Below are 19,806 nucleotides of genomic sequence, written 5' to 3'. Positions count from 1 at the left end.
GCACCCACCCAAAGCAAAAACAGATTTACAATAATACTAGAAAGATCAGACATGGCTTTTAAAATATGGTGTGTTTCGTCATTTTTTGAGGAGTGAGGAAAAAAAGAAGTATGAAGAACATGACAATATCTGTAGATAAGAAATATTTATCCTATGCAATGTCTAAGTCAAAGCTAGTTCAAGGCAAGTACATGGTCATCTGCCAGCCAGGAAAAAAAAAAAGCATATTCAATTAAAATGAACAAGTCCCATTGTTGTCATGAGACACTACAAAATACTGAAGATACTGAGCTGACATGAAAATATGAGGGTTGGCTGCATTCAACAGAAACTGCTTACTATTATTTTGTACTAACACATTATGAAGATATATATCCTAACAGAAATACGATAGAGCAACCATAGCATTTTGCTTCTTAAAAAATATTTTTGTACTTTAAATGCTGAAATGTCACAATCCACAAACTCTGAAGATAACTGATGGGGGGAGGATGGGTTCCTAAGGAACTCATTACAGATGGAACTCAGCAGTCTTAACCATGTAATTTTCAGGTTCAGCTAAAATGTCTGCTGGCATATGGAAAATAAAACCATTATATTCATTTCAGTAAAAGTCCTGTTGCAGTCATTTTTATAAAAGTAACAGAGAATTTCATTATTTATTACTTACCGAGTCCTAAAAGATCAATAGTAGGTTCTGGTGTTTTTTTCGGACTTGCTTTAGGCTCTAATTGCTGATCCTCTTTCTTCTGAGGCTTTAGAAAGAAAAATATTCACACTCATAAATAAGTTTTAAGATATATGGTACAAGGCTTCTTTAATAGGAATAAGGATTTTAAGATTTCTTGAATACATCACAAATAAAATTTGTTTTCTAGACTAACTTTCCATATTGAAGTCTGATTACAGAATCTGTTTCCTAATGAGAATAAAGTACATGTGGAGGAGATGTGAAAGGAAAAAAAACTGAAACATACCCTTGTTCTTTCACCAGTTTTATGAAAATTCTAAAAACAATATTAACTACAGGATTATTTACTGGGTTTAGGACACTTCTAATATTTAAAAACTGCAGTGAAAAGTATAATATTAAAAAACTAATTGTTAATCATTTACTGTTAGGAATCACCGTTACTGAGTAAAAGAATGACTCACTCATTTTGCTCAAGTTATTTATAGACTAATTTTATTAGACCAAATTAATTATATAGTTTTCCCTGTGTGGAAAAAAGCGCCAGGTTTGTAAGCTTTTAAAAAGTTGAAAATAAGAAAAATTGGGGAGTGGAGGAGGTTATGAGACTTGTAAAGAAGCACATTTGACATCCCTGTTGGAAGAGATTATTATTCAAACGGCAGACTTTTCAGCTGCTAGCGAGTGTGGAGGTGGCATTTGGGTCTGCAAAAACCCACGTTCATAGGCACGCTTAATTTGATAGATTTAGAAACAAAGAATCCTAGCTCCCCCCCCCCACTTAAAAAATGAGACTCCTAGTCTTTTTCTTGCAGAGACCCTTGAAAATGTAAATTGATCTAAATAGAGCATGAGGTTTGACAGTCTGACACATCCTAAAGATTACAGGTTGCTTACATTTCCTCCCCTAACAATTACTCAGGGTTCACTATTGGAATGTATAAAGACCTGGACCATAAGTCCCTCAATTTCTGGAAGGATCACAAGTTAGTTTGCAGCAGCTGGATGTAGTGATACACAGGCTGACATTAATGCCACTGCAAATTCTTCTAATACATATTTTAGGATAGTATTTTTTCCTATATTCATCCCAACAGTGTATATAGTTAAATCTTTTTTTCTGTTGCCCAGTGAGTATGACCTCTGGCAAGGAGAGGCTGCTCAATAGCACAGCTGGCAGAGTGGTCTAATTGCAGACTAGGCATAGGGCTGAGAACCAATGTATCCTGCATTTTAATCCTGGCTTTAACAAATGCCCTCTGTGGCTTTGGTCAAGTCACTGAGCCTTTCCACATGAGGGCTTTCCTAGAATTTCCTAGGAAATTTGCAGAGGTGCACATGAAATTACAAGCCCGTTAGCAAGAATTTTTAATCAATCTGTAAACTCAGGGGTTGTACTGTATGACTGGAGAATTGCTAACATAGTTCCTATTTTTAAGAAAGGGGAAAAAAGCGATCCGAGTAACTACAGGCCTGTTAGTTTGACATCTGTAGTATGCAAGGTCTTGGAAAAAATTATGAAGGAGAATGTTAAGGACATTGAGGTCAATGGTAATTGGGACAAAATACAACATGGTTTTACAAAAGGTAGATCGTGTCAAACCAACCTGATCTCCTTCTTTGAGAAGGTAACAGATTTTTTAGACAAAGGGAACGCAGTGGATCTAATTTACCTCCATTTCAGTAAGGCATTTGATACGGTTCCACATGGGGAATTATTAGCTAAATTGGAAAAAATGGGCATCAATATGAAAATTGAAAGGTGGATAAGGAACTGGTTGAAGGGGAGACTACAGCGGGTCACACTGAACGGTGAACTGTCAGACTGGAAGGAGGTTACTAGTGGAGTTCCTCAGGGATCGGTTTTGGGACGAATCTTATTTAATCTTTTTATTACTGACCTTGGCACAAAAAGCAGGAATGTGCTAATAAAGTTTGTGGATGACACAAAGCTGGAAGGTATTGCCAATACAGAGAAGGACCGGGATATCATACAGGAAGATCTGGGTGACCTTGAAACTGGAGTAATAGTAATAGGATGAAATTTAATAGTGAAAAGTGCATGGTCATGCATTTAGGAATTAATAACAAGAATTTCTGTTATAAACTGGGGACACATTACTTGGAAGTAACAGAAGAGGAGAAGGACCTCGGAGTATTGGTTGATCACAGGATGACTATGAGCCGCCAATGTGATATGGCAGTGAAAAAAGCTAATGCGGTCTTTGGAGGCATCAGGCGAAGTATTTCCAGTAGAGATAAAGAGGTGTTATACAAGGCACTGGTGAGACCTCATCTGGAATATTGTGTGCACTTGTGGTCTCCCATGTTCAAGAAGGATGAATTCAAACTCGAACAGGTATAGAGAAGGGATACTAGGATGGTCTGAGGAATGGAAAACATGTCTTATGAAAGGAGACTCAATGAGCTTGGCTTGTTTAGCCTAACCAAAAGAAGGCTGAGAGGAGATATGATTGCTCTCTATAAATATATCAGAGGGATAAATACCATGGAGGGAGAGGAATTATTCAAGCTCAGTACCAATGTGGACACAAGAACAAATGGATATAAACTGGCCATCAGGAAGTTTAGACTTGAAATTAGATGAAGGTTTCTAACCATCAGAGGAGTGAAGATCTGGAACAGCCTTTCAAGGGAAGCAGTGGGGGCAAAAGACAGATCTGGCTTCAAGACAAAGCTTTATAAATTTATGGAGGAGATGATAGGATGGGATAGCCTAATTTCGGCAATTAATTGATCTTCAACTATTAGCGGTAGATATGTCCAATGGCCTGTGATGGGATGTTAGATGGGGTGGGATCTGAGTTACTGCAGAGAATTCTTTCCTGGGTATCTGGCTGGTGAGTCTTTCCCACATGCTCAGGGTTTAGCTGATTTGGGGTCGGGAAGGAATTTTCCCCCAGGGCAGATTGGCAGAAGCCATGGGGGTTTTTCGCCTTCCTCTGCAGCATGGGGCACAGGTCACTTGCTGGATGATTCTCTGCACCTTGAAGTCTTTAAACCACGATTTGAGGACTTCAATAGCTCAGATGTAACTTAGGGGTTTGTTACAGGAGTGGTTGAGTGAGATTCCATGTCCTGCGTTGTGCAGGAGGTCAGACTAGATAATCATGATGGTCCCTTCTGACCTTAAAGTCTGATTCTGTGTACTCATACAAATGTCCTTAATCTAGACAATCCTTTATGTTCCCTATGTACAAAAAGGAGATGAACAGGAAGAGGGCTACAACAAAGTTAACGTTTGTGAAGTTAGTTAGTTTGGATAAAATTCATCATTGTATTCTAACAACCCTCCAGTGGCTGGGGGTCCTGCAGACTACAAATACCCAGTTTATTTAGACAAGTATCCCTTGAAAAAGTATGTATAGAAATGCTTACATTGAGTATAGACCCCAGACTAACAGGTGGGCTGTAGTTAGAGGAGACGTAAAGATCTCCACCCCACTAAAGAATAGCGTTCATATCAGACCAACATTTTTTTTAAAATATGTCAAACTTACATATAAACCTACTTTTATCTGCAGTTGTATTTATAAAAATCTAGTTAGTATTGAATTTTAAAAAATCATAACCTAATTAATATTGAAAAGTAAAATTATGAACAGCAAGGATTCAAAGAAAAATCTAATGACAGAAGAAAAAGGGCTCCCACAACTGAGTATATTTTCAATGAAATTTAAATTAGAGCTAGAAATATTCATCACAATTAACCATAAATGTTTCACGAAAGGTGCATAAATTATTAATTACAAAAAATTATAAACACCTGGATTTTTTTCACCTGCTTTAAGGAACACTATCGTCTGTCATGGGTCACTGCAGCTGACAGAAGAAATGCAGTTGACATGTTGCTTGTGTTATAACCTTAATATTTTAAAAAAAACATTGACTGCTTTTCTCAACATATACCAACTGTTTTGAAAATAAAGCTAGGTTAAAATTGCACTAAATGTGCAAAATTTTCATTGCCTCAAATTAGGCTGATTATCAGGAATCTGAAAACAGCATTTTGAAACGCATTAATGCATGACAGGGTTAGTCTCAAACGCAACCCTACCATGTGTTCATAAAAAGCAAAGCACTGACTTGCATTCATTAGTAAGCACTAGACAGATGGAATTTAAATAATATTCCCCTTTGCTTAAAAACATTGATTATTACAGGAAATTAATCTCATTACTTTAAAAATACAGTAAGAATATTTTATTGAGTCAATTTTTTTTTGGTCAAATAATGTTTTAATTATATGACTCTGTTTGCTTCATAAGATCTTTTATTACACATATAAATAGGCCAGATCAGGAACTGGTAGTAAAAAGAGTTTACAAGAAAAACTAACACAAATGATAAACCCCAAATCAGGAACTGATGTGTTTTCAATTTCTCTTGGGAATACTGTACAACATGATCAAACTTTCCCATCGACTACAACAAAAAAAATCAGTGGCATTTTACCGTGGAACAATATGTACTGTACAGAATTTATATGTATATGTACTGTTGTGAACTTATGCTTTTTTGTTTTGCAAGTTGTGATATTTGGTGTTTTACTTAAATTCCCAATTCCAGGAGACATTTGATTATGTGACAATCTTAGCTTTCAACTAAATTTCTAGTTCTCGTGGTTGCAGAGAAAAACTCAAAAATGTAACCCAAGGACACTTTAAAGACTCAAATCAGAAGGCAAGTACCCCACCCCCCAATTTATTATTTTTAAATCTCATGATTTTTTTAATGTTTCTGGTTGGCCATATTGTGTGTGCTTTTTCTCACATTCTATTACAAGCAATAAATCCTTGCTCTTCATGCACTGCATTAAATCTCTTAAAAGTTGTTTCAAACCAATTTTGGCAGTGCTCTTTTCCTTAAGTAAATTTTTCACTAAATGAACAAAATTTTGATTGATAATTTAGTGAAAAAATATTTACAAGATTGTGGGAAAAACTGACAAAGAACCTTAAACATTAAATGTAAAAAAGTATTTGCAGAAAACATTTGAACAGTTAATGCTGAAATGTCCTGCAGCTTTTAAAGGATTTATTCATTTTTCAAAACAAAGAAGGATAAACCCTTCTAAATATCAAACAATATAAAGGAAAATAATTTGATGAAAATGAGATTTTATAGGAACAGAGGAAAGCACATCCATTAGGTCTTTTCTACTTCAAATAAATTTGTTGTTTTACAAGCATTCTAAGGGATTAGAACATTTTTTGAACACTTCATATCCAGAAGCAAGAAGGATGCAACTGGTTTACGCACATTCAATTTGGAGTAGATTATACTTAGCTCTACCAATAAATTTGGTTTAAGCCAGTGTTTCCCAAACTTGGCACGCTGCTTGTTCAGGGAAAGCCCCTGGCAGGCCGGGTCAGTTTGTTTACCTGCCGCGTCCACAGGTTCACCACTGCAGGCCAATGGGGGCTGCGGGAAGTGGTGGCTGGTACGTCCCAAGTTTGGGAAACACTGGCCTAAGCAATTTCAGCCTGTACCAGTTTAGTGTCACAGCATGGATGCAAACCAGCTGAAACAGTTAAATTTATCTTTCCACTTCTGTCCACAGTGAACTAGTGGCCTACCAAAAGCTCTCAGAATCCACTATTTCTAAGCATTGTGCCTGGCACCGTGGTTTTATAGATTTTTTCTTAAAATAGATTTTGTGAAAGATTTTTCCGTAGAAAAGATTTGGAAGATGCAACCAATGAATGTTAGACAAGTTGATTTCAGTGGATCTGTACCAATTTACACCACCTGAGAAGGACCACAGAAATTTCTCACATTTAAATGTGGGGTTGTTTGTTTGTATAAATCAGGCAAAATGCCTAAACTTCAGTTAGTTGTATCTTTCAAGCATGAAAGCAGAAGTCATCTTACTGAAATTATATATTTTGCAGTAATTCCACAACAAGTGCAATCAGGAAATCCTTTGGTACAGAGTTCACTCTGTTCCTGCTGCCTAAGGGACACCACATCCAACTTTTCCCAGGACTACCAGGAAACTATTGGGATTGGAGGTAAGGAATGGAAGTAAAGTCTGGCTCCCAAGTGAGGTTAGATAAGAATTCATAATTCAGACTGGCCCTTCTATTACCTTTCTTGACATTTTCTGAAGAACTGGGAAGGAGAATACAGAAACTGGGGACAATTTCAAAGAATAGAGAAGACATACTTTCCCAGTGCTCACCTGCATGGGAAATTTGTGAAAACTTTTGATTCTGTGGCTGTGTGGACTGGCAAAAAGACATAGATCTGGAGTTCCCAACAGCTGATACAGTTTGAGCTATTTCTTTCCAAGCATGCAGACTTTTGAGCTATATCTTTTGTTCCCCAGTCCTTTTACTCTGTACAGTGCAACAGCTACTATCAAAATATTCCTATTCAAATCAATCTAAATAAATTTTGCACGTAATATTTCATGAGGCACTATCAAATGCTTTACAAAAATCCAAATGTATTAGATTTACTGCATACTTCTCATGTACTAATTCTGAATTTCTAACAACAGACAGTTGGTAGCCTGATAAGATTTATTCTATGAAAACCCATGCTGCTCACTGTTTCATTATCCTCCAGATGTGAGAGTGGATCACGTTACTTCTGAATATCAGTACTACATTTGCTTTTCTACAGTTTGTTACTTTCCCACTTTACCAAGCGGTTAGAGAAATCCAGTACATTCTATTTATACAAATATACACTAGTTGCAGTTAGTATATTAATCAAATCACTTAATACCCTATCTTGAAATTTGTTTTGAAAAATTCCAGTATGTTTTCTTTCATTTAAGGAAAATCTAGTCACATTCAAAATGAAATGCCTTAACACTGGAGTGGGTTTATTTAATAACATGAAAACCACTCAGTAAGCTTCCATAGTAAGATCATATACAAACCTACCAGTTTACAGAAAGTGGGTTACCCAGATATGCTTGGCAACAATTATTTTTGTTCATGATATTTTAAGCTGACTGTTACATGTATATAAGTCTTTGGAAAATATACTTCAGACCTAATGAATCCATTCTGTATATATGCTAATCAGTTTATGGACAGATTTTTTCCCAGCTTGCTAAAAAAAAAAGTATTGTGAAGTGTTATTTTACTGTTGTTAATTCATTCTGATACAGGTTACTTTCTATTCATTTAAAGCACCACTCAGTCCCCTCTTCACAGCTGTGATATGCAACTGTTCTTCACCAAAGTATACTAACATCTTCTCTTCAATGTAATCTTTATGACAAATAATTTTCTAACCACAGTTTACCACTATTTCATCTAAACAATGCTGTTTGTAATTGACAATATTCACTACATGACTGGAATTAAAATTTTCCACTCAAGATCCTCTTTATCCTTCAATTTACATAAGGCACTATGTTTATCACTTATTTCCATTTTCTGGCCATTCTACTTCCTAAGCAGCAAGTTAAATAAGTGGAAAAATAGTTATTAGGCCAAGATTTTTAAAGGTATTTTGGCATTTTTCCATTTAGTGTTGCAACACCCAACTGACTTAAGACTCCAAGTGTAATTTGCAGAAGTGACTCAGGCACTCTGAGTGACCCTAAATCTGGGATGGGTTTTTAAGTCACTTCTGATAATGAGACTTGGGCTCCTAAGTCAGTTAGGTATTGGAACACTGAACGGGAACAATTACTGAATACCTCAAAATCTGGGTGTTAGCCTTTTGTCTTCAGTGCAGCTATCACAGAATCACAGAAATGGACTGGAAGGGACCTCGAGAGGGGGAAGCCATTTATGTCAATTTTACACCAAAATCATAAAGATACCTGATTAGTACAGAAGTTCCCTCCTTGAATAGTCTTGGTTATGTGGGTCTCACACTTGATTTCGCTTTATGAACAGATCTGTCTTGAGAAATGCTAAACACAAATACTCTATGTATGGTATGCACAGAAAGGTATGATAAGAAGAGAAAGCCACAGTGTTATAGGATACATAAGTATTTCATGAATAATGAAGATGCTATATTTAGTTTATAGGTACAGCATGACAATAAGCCCCCATGTTTTGTAGCAGACTAATACAGCTTGACAAGCTGACTTGTGAATCCTGCTGCACTAAAATGCTTTTTTGATTTCTAACATTATTAGTCTGGTTAATAACCATTGTGGCAAATATTAGGGATTTTCTAGGTCTTGACTGGTGCTAGATTGTGAAGATGCTCTGTGAGAGTTCCTCAAGGAAACACATAGAGCTGGAAGAGAATTTGTGCAGTCTGGCACTACGCTACCACTGATGAAAGACTGCATTAGTAAAAGTTTGCTACAATGAACTGTGTACGCATTACTAGGGTTTCGTGTCTGTCACGGAGGTCATAGAAGTCACGGATTCAATTTTGTCAGACTGAAACGTTTCAAACAAAAATGAAACAACAACAACAAAACCCCACAACAGAATTTTCACAAAACAGAACTTCTGTATTCCACACATCTCTGTAGTCATTACAGCTTTTATGCATACTGCTTAATGGGCTATTTTGTGGTTGTCACAAACTTTAGCAGTAGTCTTTATTGAGGTAGTAAAATGAGCCTAATGTAATATCCAGGAAGGAGGAGACAAGTTTGAAACACAATATTTTCAGTCAAGTATATTTATCTGGAAGAAGTTTTAGTTATCACAACTGAAAGGCTTGCTTGCATTTGGGCTCAATCAGCCTTTCAGAAAAGGGATACAGGGCTATTTTGGTGGGCAGGATGCAGCTACATTACCTTATTCCTTTGTAAACTATCTGAACTCTGCTTTTGGATATAAAATACCAAGCAGAGTAATTGCCACTATTATGAATAATAATTGTAATATCTTTCAGGTTTTTTAGTACTATATTGGCTGCAGTATTTTGTATATTTGTCATATGCATACTGTTAATAATGGTAGTTGTGGCCTATGTTCAAAAGGAAACAGAGAAATCTCTCTCTATGCAAACCCACATCTGCAACTGGCATCTCGGTGTCTTGTCAACTTGAAGTGACGATATTCAGAAACAAATCCATCTTCCCCCAAATTCTGTCCTCAATTTCTTGCTTTAATCTGTGTCAACAACTTCATCGTCCATCCTCTCTCCTATTTTTCCCCCCTAATTCCAGTCATCTCTAAATCCTGCCAGTTCTTCTCTCTGAAATCCAGTCTTTTCTCTCTAGCTGTCCTGCTCTCATCATCACTTGTTAATTTAAACTGTGCACTGCTTAGACACCAGTGGTGCAAAAAAAACAACATAATAAAGTCTCATGTGGTGACATAGCACGGATGCACTTCAATACACAGAGTTGTGCCTACAGCACCAAAAGCAGTAAATATTCCCTCTTTGAAGTACTTAATACATAAAATCACATTTACATTTCTTATCTGGATCCATTTGTAAATTTTATAAAACACTTTTTAGTACAAATCAAGTTCTCACTTTTGAGTATTTACCATTAAAATGTATGTGACAAATCCTTTATCAAAATGAAAAAATAGATTATATAATCTATTCATAATCTGATCTCTCTTTAGCTACTATATTAACTGAAAAATAGTAATGATAAAATGGATTCCACCTACGCTAAATTTTCACTTGATCACAGTATAATTGGTTGGCTTGGATTTACCAAATGCACACTCATGTTCCTGCATATTCGGCAGCAAGTAAAATGCTATAAACCTTTATGCAGCCAGTCATTCAGCTTTAAGGTTTTGTCCTAATAAACCAGAAGACATAAAATTCATGTCCTAACAAATGTAGAAAGCAGTCAGCTGTGAGTGGATAAAAATTAGACTATTTAATTTTTTTTTTAATAAACAAGAATATAGACCTGCTTAGATAAAATAATTTCATAAAATGTAATTCATGCTGAGCAGATGTCTTGTTCAAATTATTAAAGTCTTCATTAGTGGCAGCTTCACCAGCCAATCTGCTTGTAATTCATAAGACTACTCTCAATATAATTTAATCAAAAATCATTTACTTTCTAACTCCTGCATTTTTGTTCCATTTCCCTGCCATTTTAAATATATGATAGCATAGCTGAAAGCCTAACACTTTTCAGTCTATCCATTTTGGTAAGGAAATTAAATAACCACGTTCAGTGTACTGTTCAAAACACAGTTCCACATAATAACTAAACTAGGCAAATAATCCAGTTCTACGTGAATAAGACTCATCATGCGAATACCATTCTAAAACATTTAAGCACCAAATTCATGAGGAATGGATGGAAAATTTTCCATTATCTTAAGTATAAAAACAAAACAATCTGTACATATTTAGTTGCAACACTAATTCAACTAACTGAGTAAAGTTTTACAATTTAACTTGCTATGCCTATGTTGCTTTGTGGGTCTATCTTCCTTTTGTGCAGACAGGTGGTTCTTGGGAATCCAACAGCTACCAAAACCGTAGCATTTAAAGCTCTTGCAAAACTTGCCTATAGATAGTTGGCACACATCACAATACCCAGTATCAAAAATACAGCACTCAGTGAGATCCCACAGAGTGGGGACTTAAGTACATACAGTAATAGGACCTGAAAACAATTTGCAGAAATGAGCTCTCTTACATCATTCAGAATTGGAGCGTATATGCAGTTTATCTATCTTAGAACCGTGTTTTTCAATCTGTGGTATGCAGACTATGTTTAAGATTTCCAAAGGGGTCCACACGTGTACTAGAAATTTTTTAGTGGTCCGCAAGTGAAAAAAGGTTGAAAACCACTGGCTTGCAGGACAAAAATCTAAAATAATCTACGCTATATTTTGTTCACTCTAGCTCAATAAGAACACAGAAGATTTTGTACAAACTGATGTTACATTTTATTATGTCAAGAATCATGTTTATAAAAAACATCTTAACAGCTTGTACTATTAAGACAATACTATATTGACTCAATCCAATTTAAATGAAAACAATATCTCGCATTAGTTGAACCTAGATAAATCAATAAGTAACTTACTGTGAATTACCCTATTCACTTCTCAAAATCTAGAATTGATTCTACAGGGACTTGTTGGTCCCTTCCATTTGAAAGTGGACTGAGAATTGCTCCTCTGTAGAACTGAATCATCATATTTTCTAATTAAGGAAAATTTCTCTGACAATCAAACTCTACTTTACATTGCATATTTGATGGAGTAATTACCAAAAGCAGCATTACATAAGCCACATAAAAATCAAAATCGTACATGTCTGAATTTAACTAAGAACAAATCAGTAATGGGTTGCCTGCTGGAAATAACACTCCTCTGATGAACTTAACTATTGTTAAGCACCATCTGTGCTGTTTGAGACCAACATATTCAAGACTTCCACAACACCCCAATGAGGCGAGGGAAATACTTGATAGTGTGTACCGTACGAATTGCAGTTATCTCATATCAATGGCCTAGTTATGCTCTGTATATTTGCTGTTCTCATTTTGCAGAAAATACTAAAGACAGAGATGCCCCCATATATTTATACACCACATGGTGATAGCCATGCAATAAACCGCAAACTCATGGGTTAAATGCTACTAATTGAGTACTTTCCCAGCATACTGTCCACTCATGCATCAGCTCAATGACTATGTCCAGCATTCTAATCCTTGGATCAGCTTTTAGACAGACAGTTTAAAGAAAGAAACCACCCCCAGAAAGATGCCAGACTTCCTCCCACCAAACAACAGTGGTCTGAAGCAGTGGTTCTCAACCAAGTGTACATGTACCTCTGGGGGTATGCAGAAACCTTCCAGAGTGTACATCAACTCACCTAGATATTTGCCTAGTTTTACAACAGGCTACTGTAGGGAAGCAGAGGATCCTCCTTCTGAGCCAGAGGGGAAGGGACTACTCTCTGCACCTGAGTGGGTGTAGCTGGGCCGGACCGGGAGCCCTCATGCTAGAAGTGAGAGGCAGGACAGGAAGGGTAAGAGGCAGGGCCTCCAGCTTAGTTGAAGAGAATCCAAGGAAGAAGACAGAGGCCTCTTGCCTGCTGCCTATGACCAAACCGAGTAGTCCCCTGTCCCCAGAGGAGACCAAATCCAGAGAGGAGCCTCTGAGTATGCCAGCAGCTGAATATCCCAAGGAGACAACGATCAGCTGTTGTGACCTGCACAGAATGTGCCATGTTTGTCTTTCTTCCACAGGACAGAAGCGACTGTCTGTACAAACTGCAAGTTGGTCTCCATATTGGAAAAGAAGGTTCAAGGTCTGGAGAAACAAGTATCAACCCTGCGCTGCATAAGAGAAAATGAATATTTCCCAGACAGACGTCAGGATATGCTTCTACAGGGACAACATTCTGAAGAATCAGAGTAGGATGCACAGCGGGGACAGAAGGATGGTGAAGAAATTTGGCAGGATGTGACCTCCACGTGGGCACCAATGATACTGCCAAGAACGACCTTCAGCAGATCACTGCAGACTACGCGGCTCTGGGAAAAGGATAAAGGACTTCGAGGCACAAGTGGTCTTCTCGTCCATTCTCTCTGTGGAAGGAAAAGGCCCCGGTAGAGACTGTCAAATCGTGGAAGTCAACGAATGGCTATGCAGGTGGTGTCCAAGAGAAGGCTTTGGATTCTTTGACTATGGGATGGTATTCCAAGGAGTGCTAGGCAGAGATGGGCTCCACCTAACAAAGAGAGGGAAAAGCATCTTAGCAAGCAGGCTGGCTAACCTAGTGAGGAGGGCTTTAACCTAGGTTCACTGGGGGAAGGAGACCAAAACCCTCAGGTAAGTGGGATACTGGGAGGAAGCACAAGCAGGAGAGCACAAGAGGGGAAGACTCCTGCCTCATACTGAGAAAGCAGGACGATCAGCAAGTTATCTTAAGCGCCTATATACAAATGCAAGAAGCCTGGGAAACAAGCAGAGAGAACTGGAAGTCCTGGCACAGTCAAGGAATTATGATGTGATTGGAACAACAGAGACTTGGTGGGATAACTCACATGACTGGAGTACTGTCATGGATGGATATAAACTGTTCAGGAAGGACAGGCAGGGCAGAAAAGTTGGAGTTGCATTCTATGTGAGAGAACAGTATGACTGTTCAGAGCTCCAGTATGAAACTGCAGAAAAACCTGAGAGTCTCTGGATTAAGTTTAGAATTGTGAGCAACAAGGGTGATGTCGTGGTGGGAGTCTCTATAGACCACCAGACCAGGGGGATGAGGTAGACAAGGCTTTCTTCCGGCAACTAACTACAGTTACTAGACTGCAGGCCCGGGTTTTCACGGGAGACTTCAATCACCCTGATATCTGCTGGGAGAGCAATACAGAGGTACACAGACAATCCAGGAAGCTTTTGGAAAGTGTAGGGGACAATTTTCTGGTGCAAATGCTGGAGGAACCAACTGGGGCAGAGCTCTTCTTGACCTGCTGCTAACAAACAGGGAAGAATTAGCAGGGGAAGCAAAAGCAGATGAGAACCTGAGAGCAGTGACCATGATGGTCGAGTTCAGGATCCTGACACAAGGAAGAAAGAGCAGCAGAATACGGACCCCGGAGTCAGAAAAGCAGACTAACTCCCTCAGGGAACTGATGAGCAGGATCCCCTGGGAGAACAACATGAGGGGGAAAGGAGTCCAGGAGAGCTGGCTGTATTTTAAAGAATCCTTATTGAGGTTACAGGGACAAACCATCCTGATGTGTAGAAAGAATAGTAAAAAGTAAATATGGCAGGCGACCAGCTTGGCTTAACAGTGAAATCCTTGCTGATCTTCAACACAAAAAAAGAAGCTTACAAGAAGTGGAAGCTTGGACAAATGATCAGGAAGGAGTATAAAAATATTGCTCAGGCATGCAGGAGTGAAATCAGATAGGACACTCACACTTGGAGTTGCAGCTAGCAAGAGATGTTAAGAAGGGTTTCTTCAGATATGTTAGCAACAAGAAGTCAGTCAAGGAGTCATCTGGAGTACTGTGTCCAGTTTTGGGCCCCACACTACAAGAAGGATGTGGACAAATTGGAAAGCGTCCAGTGGAGGGCAACAAAAATGATTAAGGGGCTGCAGCACATGACTTATGAGGAGAGGCTGAGGGAACTGGGATTGTTTAGTCTGCAGAAGAGAAGAATGAGGGGGGATTTGATAGCTGCTTTCAACTACCTGAAAGGGGGTTCCAAAGAGGATGGATCTAGACTGTTCTCAGTGGTAACAGATGACAGAACAAGGAGTAATGGTCTCAAGTTGCAGTGGGGAGGTTTAGGTTGGATATTAGGAAAAGCTTTTTCACTAGGAGGGTGGTGAAACACTGGAATGTGTTATCTAGGGAGGTGGTGGAATCTCCTTCCTTAGAGGTTTTTAAGGTCAGCCTTGACAAAGCCCTGGCTGGGATGATTTATTTGAGGATTGACCATGCTTTGAGCGGAGGGTCGGACTAGATGACCTCCTGAGGTCCCTTCCAACCCTGATATTCTATGATTCTATGACCCCGGGCCCCGGAACACTTCACCGAATTGTGACAGGAAGTAGCCCAGGGAAATCAGACTTTGGTCCGGTTTTGCAATTGGTGCTCAGGTTGGTGTGTTTCGGTGGGATCCCTGCTGACCCAGTGGCAAAGCTCTCCACCACCCTCAGGGCCCTGTGCTGGGACCTGGTGGAGTAGGGTGGGCTTGTGTCTCCCTATCCCTTGCGGCTGCCCCATCCCTGGGGTGGCCACCTACTTACCTTAGACCAAGAAGCCTGCATTTGTCTGACGTCTGCCTGAGTCAGGACGTTAGGTGAAAAACTGCTTCTTGCTCTACCCTGCTCAGAAGGCCAGAGCCCTGCAGACTGCCTGTTGTTCAGCCCTTCCTGAGCCTGAGCTCCCTAGACTGTTTATCGCCCTGTCCTGTGCCTGGGCTGACCCCACAGTGACCCAGTGAGGTGGAATGGCCTCCCTCTGAGCTTGAGTGGGAGGGAAAACCACCAACCCATTACAACTACACAAAAAGCACTTGCAAAGTCAGTAGAAACTAACATTTCATATAGACAATTACTCATTTATACTGCTCTGTACACTGAAAGGTAAGTACAATATTTATATTCCAACTGATTTGTTTTATAATTATATGGCAAAAATGAGAAAGTAAGCAATTTTTCAGTAATAGTGTGCTGTGACACTTTTGTATTTTTATGTCTGATTTTATAAGCAAATAGTTTAAGTGAGGTGAAACTTGGGGTATGGAAGACAAATCAGACTCCTGAAAGGGATACAGTAGTCTGGAAAGGTTGAGCGCCACTGGTCCGAGGTGCCAAGAGGCAATTCAGTCCTGCTAATATCCCCAGATATATCTAGAAAGAGGGACTTGATATCATTGGAAAGCTATGCACATGACCCTCTCTCCTGTTTCTAGACATAATATATTGTGAAATGTATGACAATTACAATATTATGTATGGAAAGTCTACTTTAAATTGTCTTCTAATATTTATTTCTAATCATTTCGCCCTCTGTACAACTGGACTCAGGAACCTAGCTACTTGGATTGAGTGGTACAAAAATAGTACCAATAAAACTTAAAACTTCCCTAAAATGTTTCTAAAAGTTTTTACAAAACAACTAAGTAACCTATACAGAATACATGAAGGTATGATGTACTAAAGGTTTAAATTGTACATGTTTGGGATGATTTGCATAAGACCATAGGAACTGACATATTGGGTCAGACCATGCTCCATCTTGCCCAGTATCCTGTCTTTGACAGTGGCCAGTACCAGAGCTTCAGGCATAGTGTACAGAACAGGGCATCTATGGAATGATCCACCCGTCTTCCATTCCTGGCTTCTGATAGTCAGTTTAGGGTCACCTGAGCATGGGATTGCATCCCTGACCACGTTGGCCAACAGCCACTAATGGACCTCAGCTCCATGAACTTATCTAATTCTTTTCGAACCCAGTTATATTTTTGGCCTTCACCACATCCCCTGGCAAAGAGATCCACATGTTGACTGTGCATTGTGTGAAGAAATACCTCCTTATGTTTGTTTTAAACTTGCTGCCTATTAATTTCAGTAGATGATGCCTGGTTCGTGTGTTATGTGAAGGGGTAAACAACACTTCCCTATTCACTGTCTCCATACCATTCATCATTTTATAGACCTCTGTCATTTCCCCCTTAGTTGTCTCTTTCCTAAGCTGAACAACCCTAATTTTTTTTAGTCTTTCCTCATATGGAAGCTGTTCCATATCCTTCATTATCTTTGTTGTCATTCTCTAAACGTTTCCAATTCTGCTGAATCTCTTTTAGATGAGGTGACCAGAACTAGACACAGTACTGAAGGTGTGGGTGAACCACGGATTTATATAGTGGCATTATATTTACTACCTTATTATCTATCCCTAACATTGTTAGCCTTTTTGACCGCTTCTGCATATTGAGCTGAAGTTTTCAGAGAACTATCCATGGTGACTCCAAGATAGTTTTCTTGGGTGGTAACAGCCAGTGTAGAACATATCATTGTATATGTATAGTTGAGATTTTTTCCAATATGCATTACTTCATACTTAACATTAAATTTCATCTGCCATTTTGTTGCCCAGTCATCCAGTTTTGTGAGATCCCTCTGCAACTTCTTGCATTCTGCTTTGGACTTAACTCACTTATAACTCTACAACTCAAGTAATGGAGCCATCCCAAATTCATTCCAATAAAACTTTTGAGGCACACCATACAGATTAAATGTATGCATAGAAATATAATCTGTGTAGTGTGCCACAAAAGCTTTACCATACATGCATACTGTAGTCACTTTTTAAAATTCGTCATTGCCCTAGATAATGGCTTAACCTTAGTATTTGCTGTACACAATAACATTTAATCAAATATAGGGAAAATTAGGTCACACTGTAAACTCTGGAGGTAACCATATCTAAATAGTAAGAGGTCTATAAAATGGGATTTTAATACAAAACAAATGTGCCCAAGATCTGGGTATTTTTCTTGGTGACCAGTCACAGACTACATCTGAAAGTACATTCATAAATACATAGCTGTCATGTAAGCATACTGATAATGTTATAATATTCTTTTTAGATAGAATATAAATTATTATTTTTCATAGATTCTGGCCTTGGACTATGAAAAATAAAGCTGAATGCATGCTATAATTTAAATCCTATAAAAACAGTGAACTAAAATATACAGTGTTTTCTGCTTTAAAAAGTCCTTCTATTAATTACTGAGAAAAATTAGGTAAAACTTGAACAAAACTTGAAACATTAAAATTTTTAATTTTATTGAACTTTTAAAATAACTTGATTTGACTAGTATAACACAACAGAATTACAAAATGATCAGTTTTTTTTTTTAAAAAAAAATTACCTTCTACCTCTTTCTATAGAAATAGTAACAGATATTAACAATGAATGCGTAAGTGCAGGTTAACGTAGTATTAGTAACTTATGCTCCAAAGAGATAACTAATGACGTTAAGACGCAGTGGAGTAAAATACTGTAATTTTGTTTCCCTGCTGTTCTTAGTCACCTCTAGGCCAAAAACACTTTGTAATGGAAAAGAAGCATGTCCCCTGCTTTATCATTTGTAATTCTGCACAGTAGGATTTGAAAGGATAACAGCTAAACTGAGTTTGAGCATATCAGTGATTTCTCACTTGTTATGCTTCTAAATTACATTCTTGAATGCCCAGAGGTGCTGCACTATTTAAACTACCAAACCTCTGCATTAAAAATTCCAAGCACTATGAATATTTGGTTCTGTCAACCTGTGGATAAAGCCCAGTGGAATAAAATTGGATATCGTTATTGTGATTGCCAATTTCTGTATCACTCATCTGTTAATTCTACACTTCTATTTAAACTTTAAGAAGCTTATCCTTGAATGTCAATATTAAGAAAATACACAATTCAAATCAATTAGGTCATATTAGGTCAATTATTCCAATCAATTAGGTCATATGACTCAAAGTTCCTTCTCAAATGCAAAAGCCAACAGGCAAAACATTATTCGTACCATGATATACGCACTTAACTATAGGTAGTCTTGGAAGGAATAGATTTGTGTCAGTAAACGTCCATTTCACGATATACACACACAAACCAATGAAAAATATTTCCAAAGTAAAATAAAAAAAGGTGCTTGAGACCTTAAAGTTTAATTTAAGAGTATTTACCTTGTACAGTTTGACATGAGATGTTGACAATTCATATTTTAATGGTTATAAAGCTTAAAAACTTTTTGAATCTCAATGTTCACTGTCATTAAATAATTGTCTGACTTCCGCCTGGGCCCGTAATTTCATACAACTCTGAACATTTAAAATGGATAAAAAGCTAAAAGTATGCTTAAAAATGAACATGGATATTAGCTGTCAAAATTATCAAAAATAAAAACTGTATTCTGCCAAGTTTACTAACAAGCTGTTCTTGGGGGGAAAAAAGATGTCCAGCTGTTCAATGAAAATTAAGAAGGCAATTGGACAAGACCTTCAGAGAAGAGGAAACAGGCAGTTCAAGACAGATGGTCACATATTATGACTGGATACCTTTTTTTGCAAAATGAGTAGAGAAAGAAAACAAACGAAAGGGTAGAATACACACAATAGGGTATGAGAGCGATACAGGGGACAGAGGGAGACAGAATCATAATATGTTACAGATAGCTTTCTCTTACTGATGACAAGATTAGAAACAGAACAGTTACTTACCTTACAGTGCCCTACAGCAGGCGTCATGCCACAGCAGAGAACCTGCCAGATACATTGGAGGATTTCCACCCTTTTTGCAACACACCCTTTTTCAGAAATCCTGGACTGGGATCACCACCAGAGATGGTCAGCAAAGGATATTGCATACAGTTCCTGTCCCTTCCTACTTCCCCATCCCGCTTTAGGGACCCCTCTCGTTGAATACGTTTGATGCAGGAGACTTGGAACTCCTTAGAGTTCAGCGGGATAGGGGTTTATTCCCATTTTCTCATTCCAAAGAAAAAAGGGAGGTGGGAGGCACATTCTAAATCAGGGTGAAACCTGTTATCTAGAGCAGAGGTGGGCAAACTATAGCCCATGGGCCACATTCGGCCTGTGGGACTGTCCTGCCCAGCGTTTGAGCTCCCGGCCAGGGTGGCTAGCACCTGGCCCTGCTCCTGCTGTCCTCCCTCCCCTGCAGCCACGCTGCTGGCTCC

At 38.3% G+C, this 19,806-nt stretch overlaps 1 protein-coding gene across 3 annotated transcripts in view; it reads right to left on the bottom strand.

Moving 5' to 3' along the window:
- Positions 1-19,806, bottom strand: part of SMAP1 (small ArfGAP 1) — a 221,404-nt gene that overhangs the window by 40,768 nt on the left and 160,830 nt on the right. For all 3 annotated transcript variants that reach the window (XM_073336382.2, XM_073336380.2, XM_073336383.2), the window contains one exon: positions 671-755. In XM_073336382.2, coding sequence (XP_073192483.1) covers positions 671-755 — 85 coding nt within the window. The remainder of the gene's footprint in view (positions 1-670; positions 756-19,806) is intronic.

The sequence above is a fragment of the Lepidochelys kempii genome, chromosome 3 (genome assembly GCF_965140285.1).
Source record: "Lepidochelys kempii isolate rLepKem1 chromosome 3, rLepKem1.hap1, whole genome shotgun sequence".
NCBI classification, from domain to species: domain Eukaryota; kingdom Metazoa; phylum Chordata; order Testudines; family Cheloniidae; genus Lepidochelys; species Lepidochelys kempii.
The sequence above is the reverse complement of the archived record's forward strand: the minus strand, read 5'-3'. Positions and strand labels throughout refer to the sequence as shown.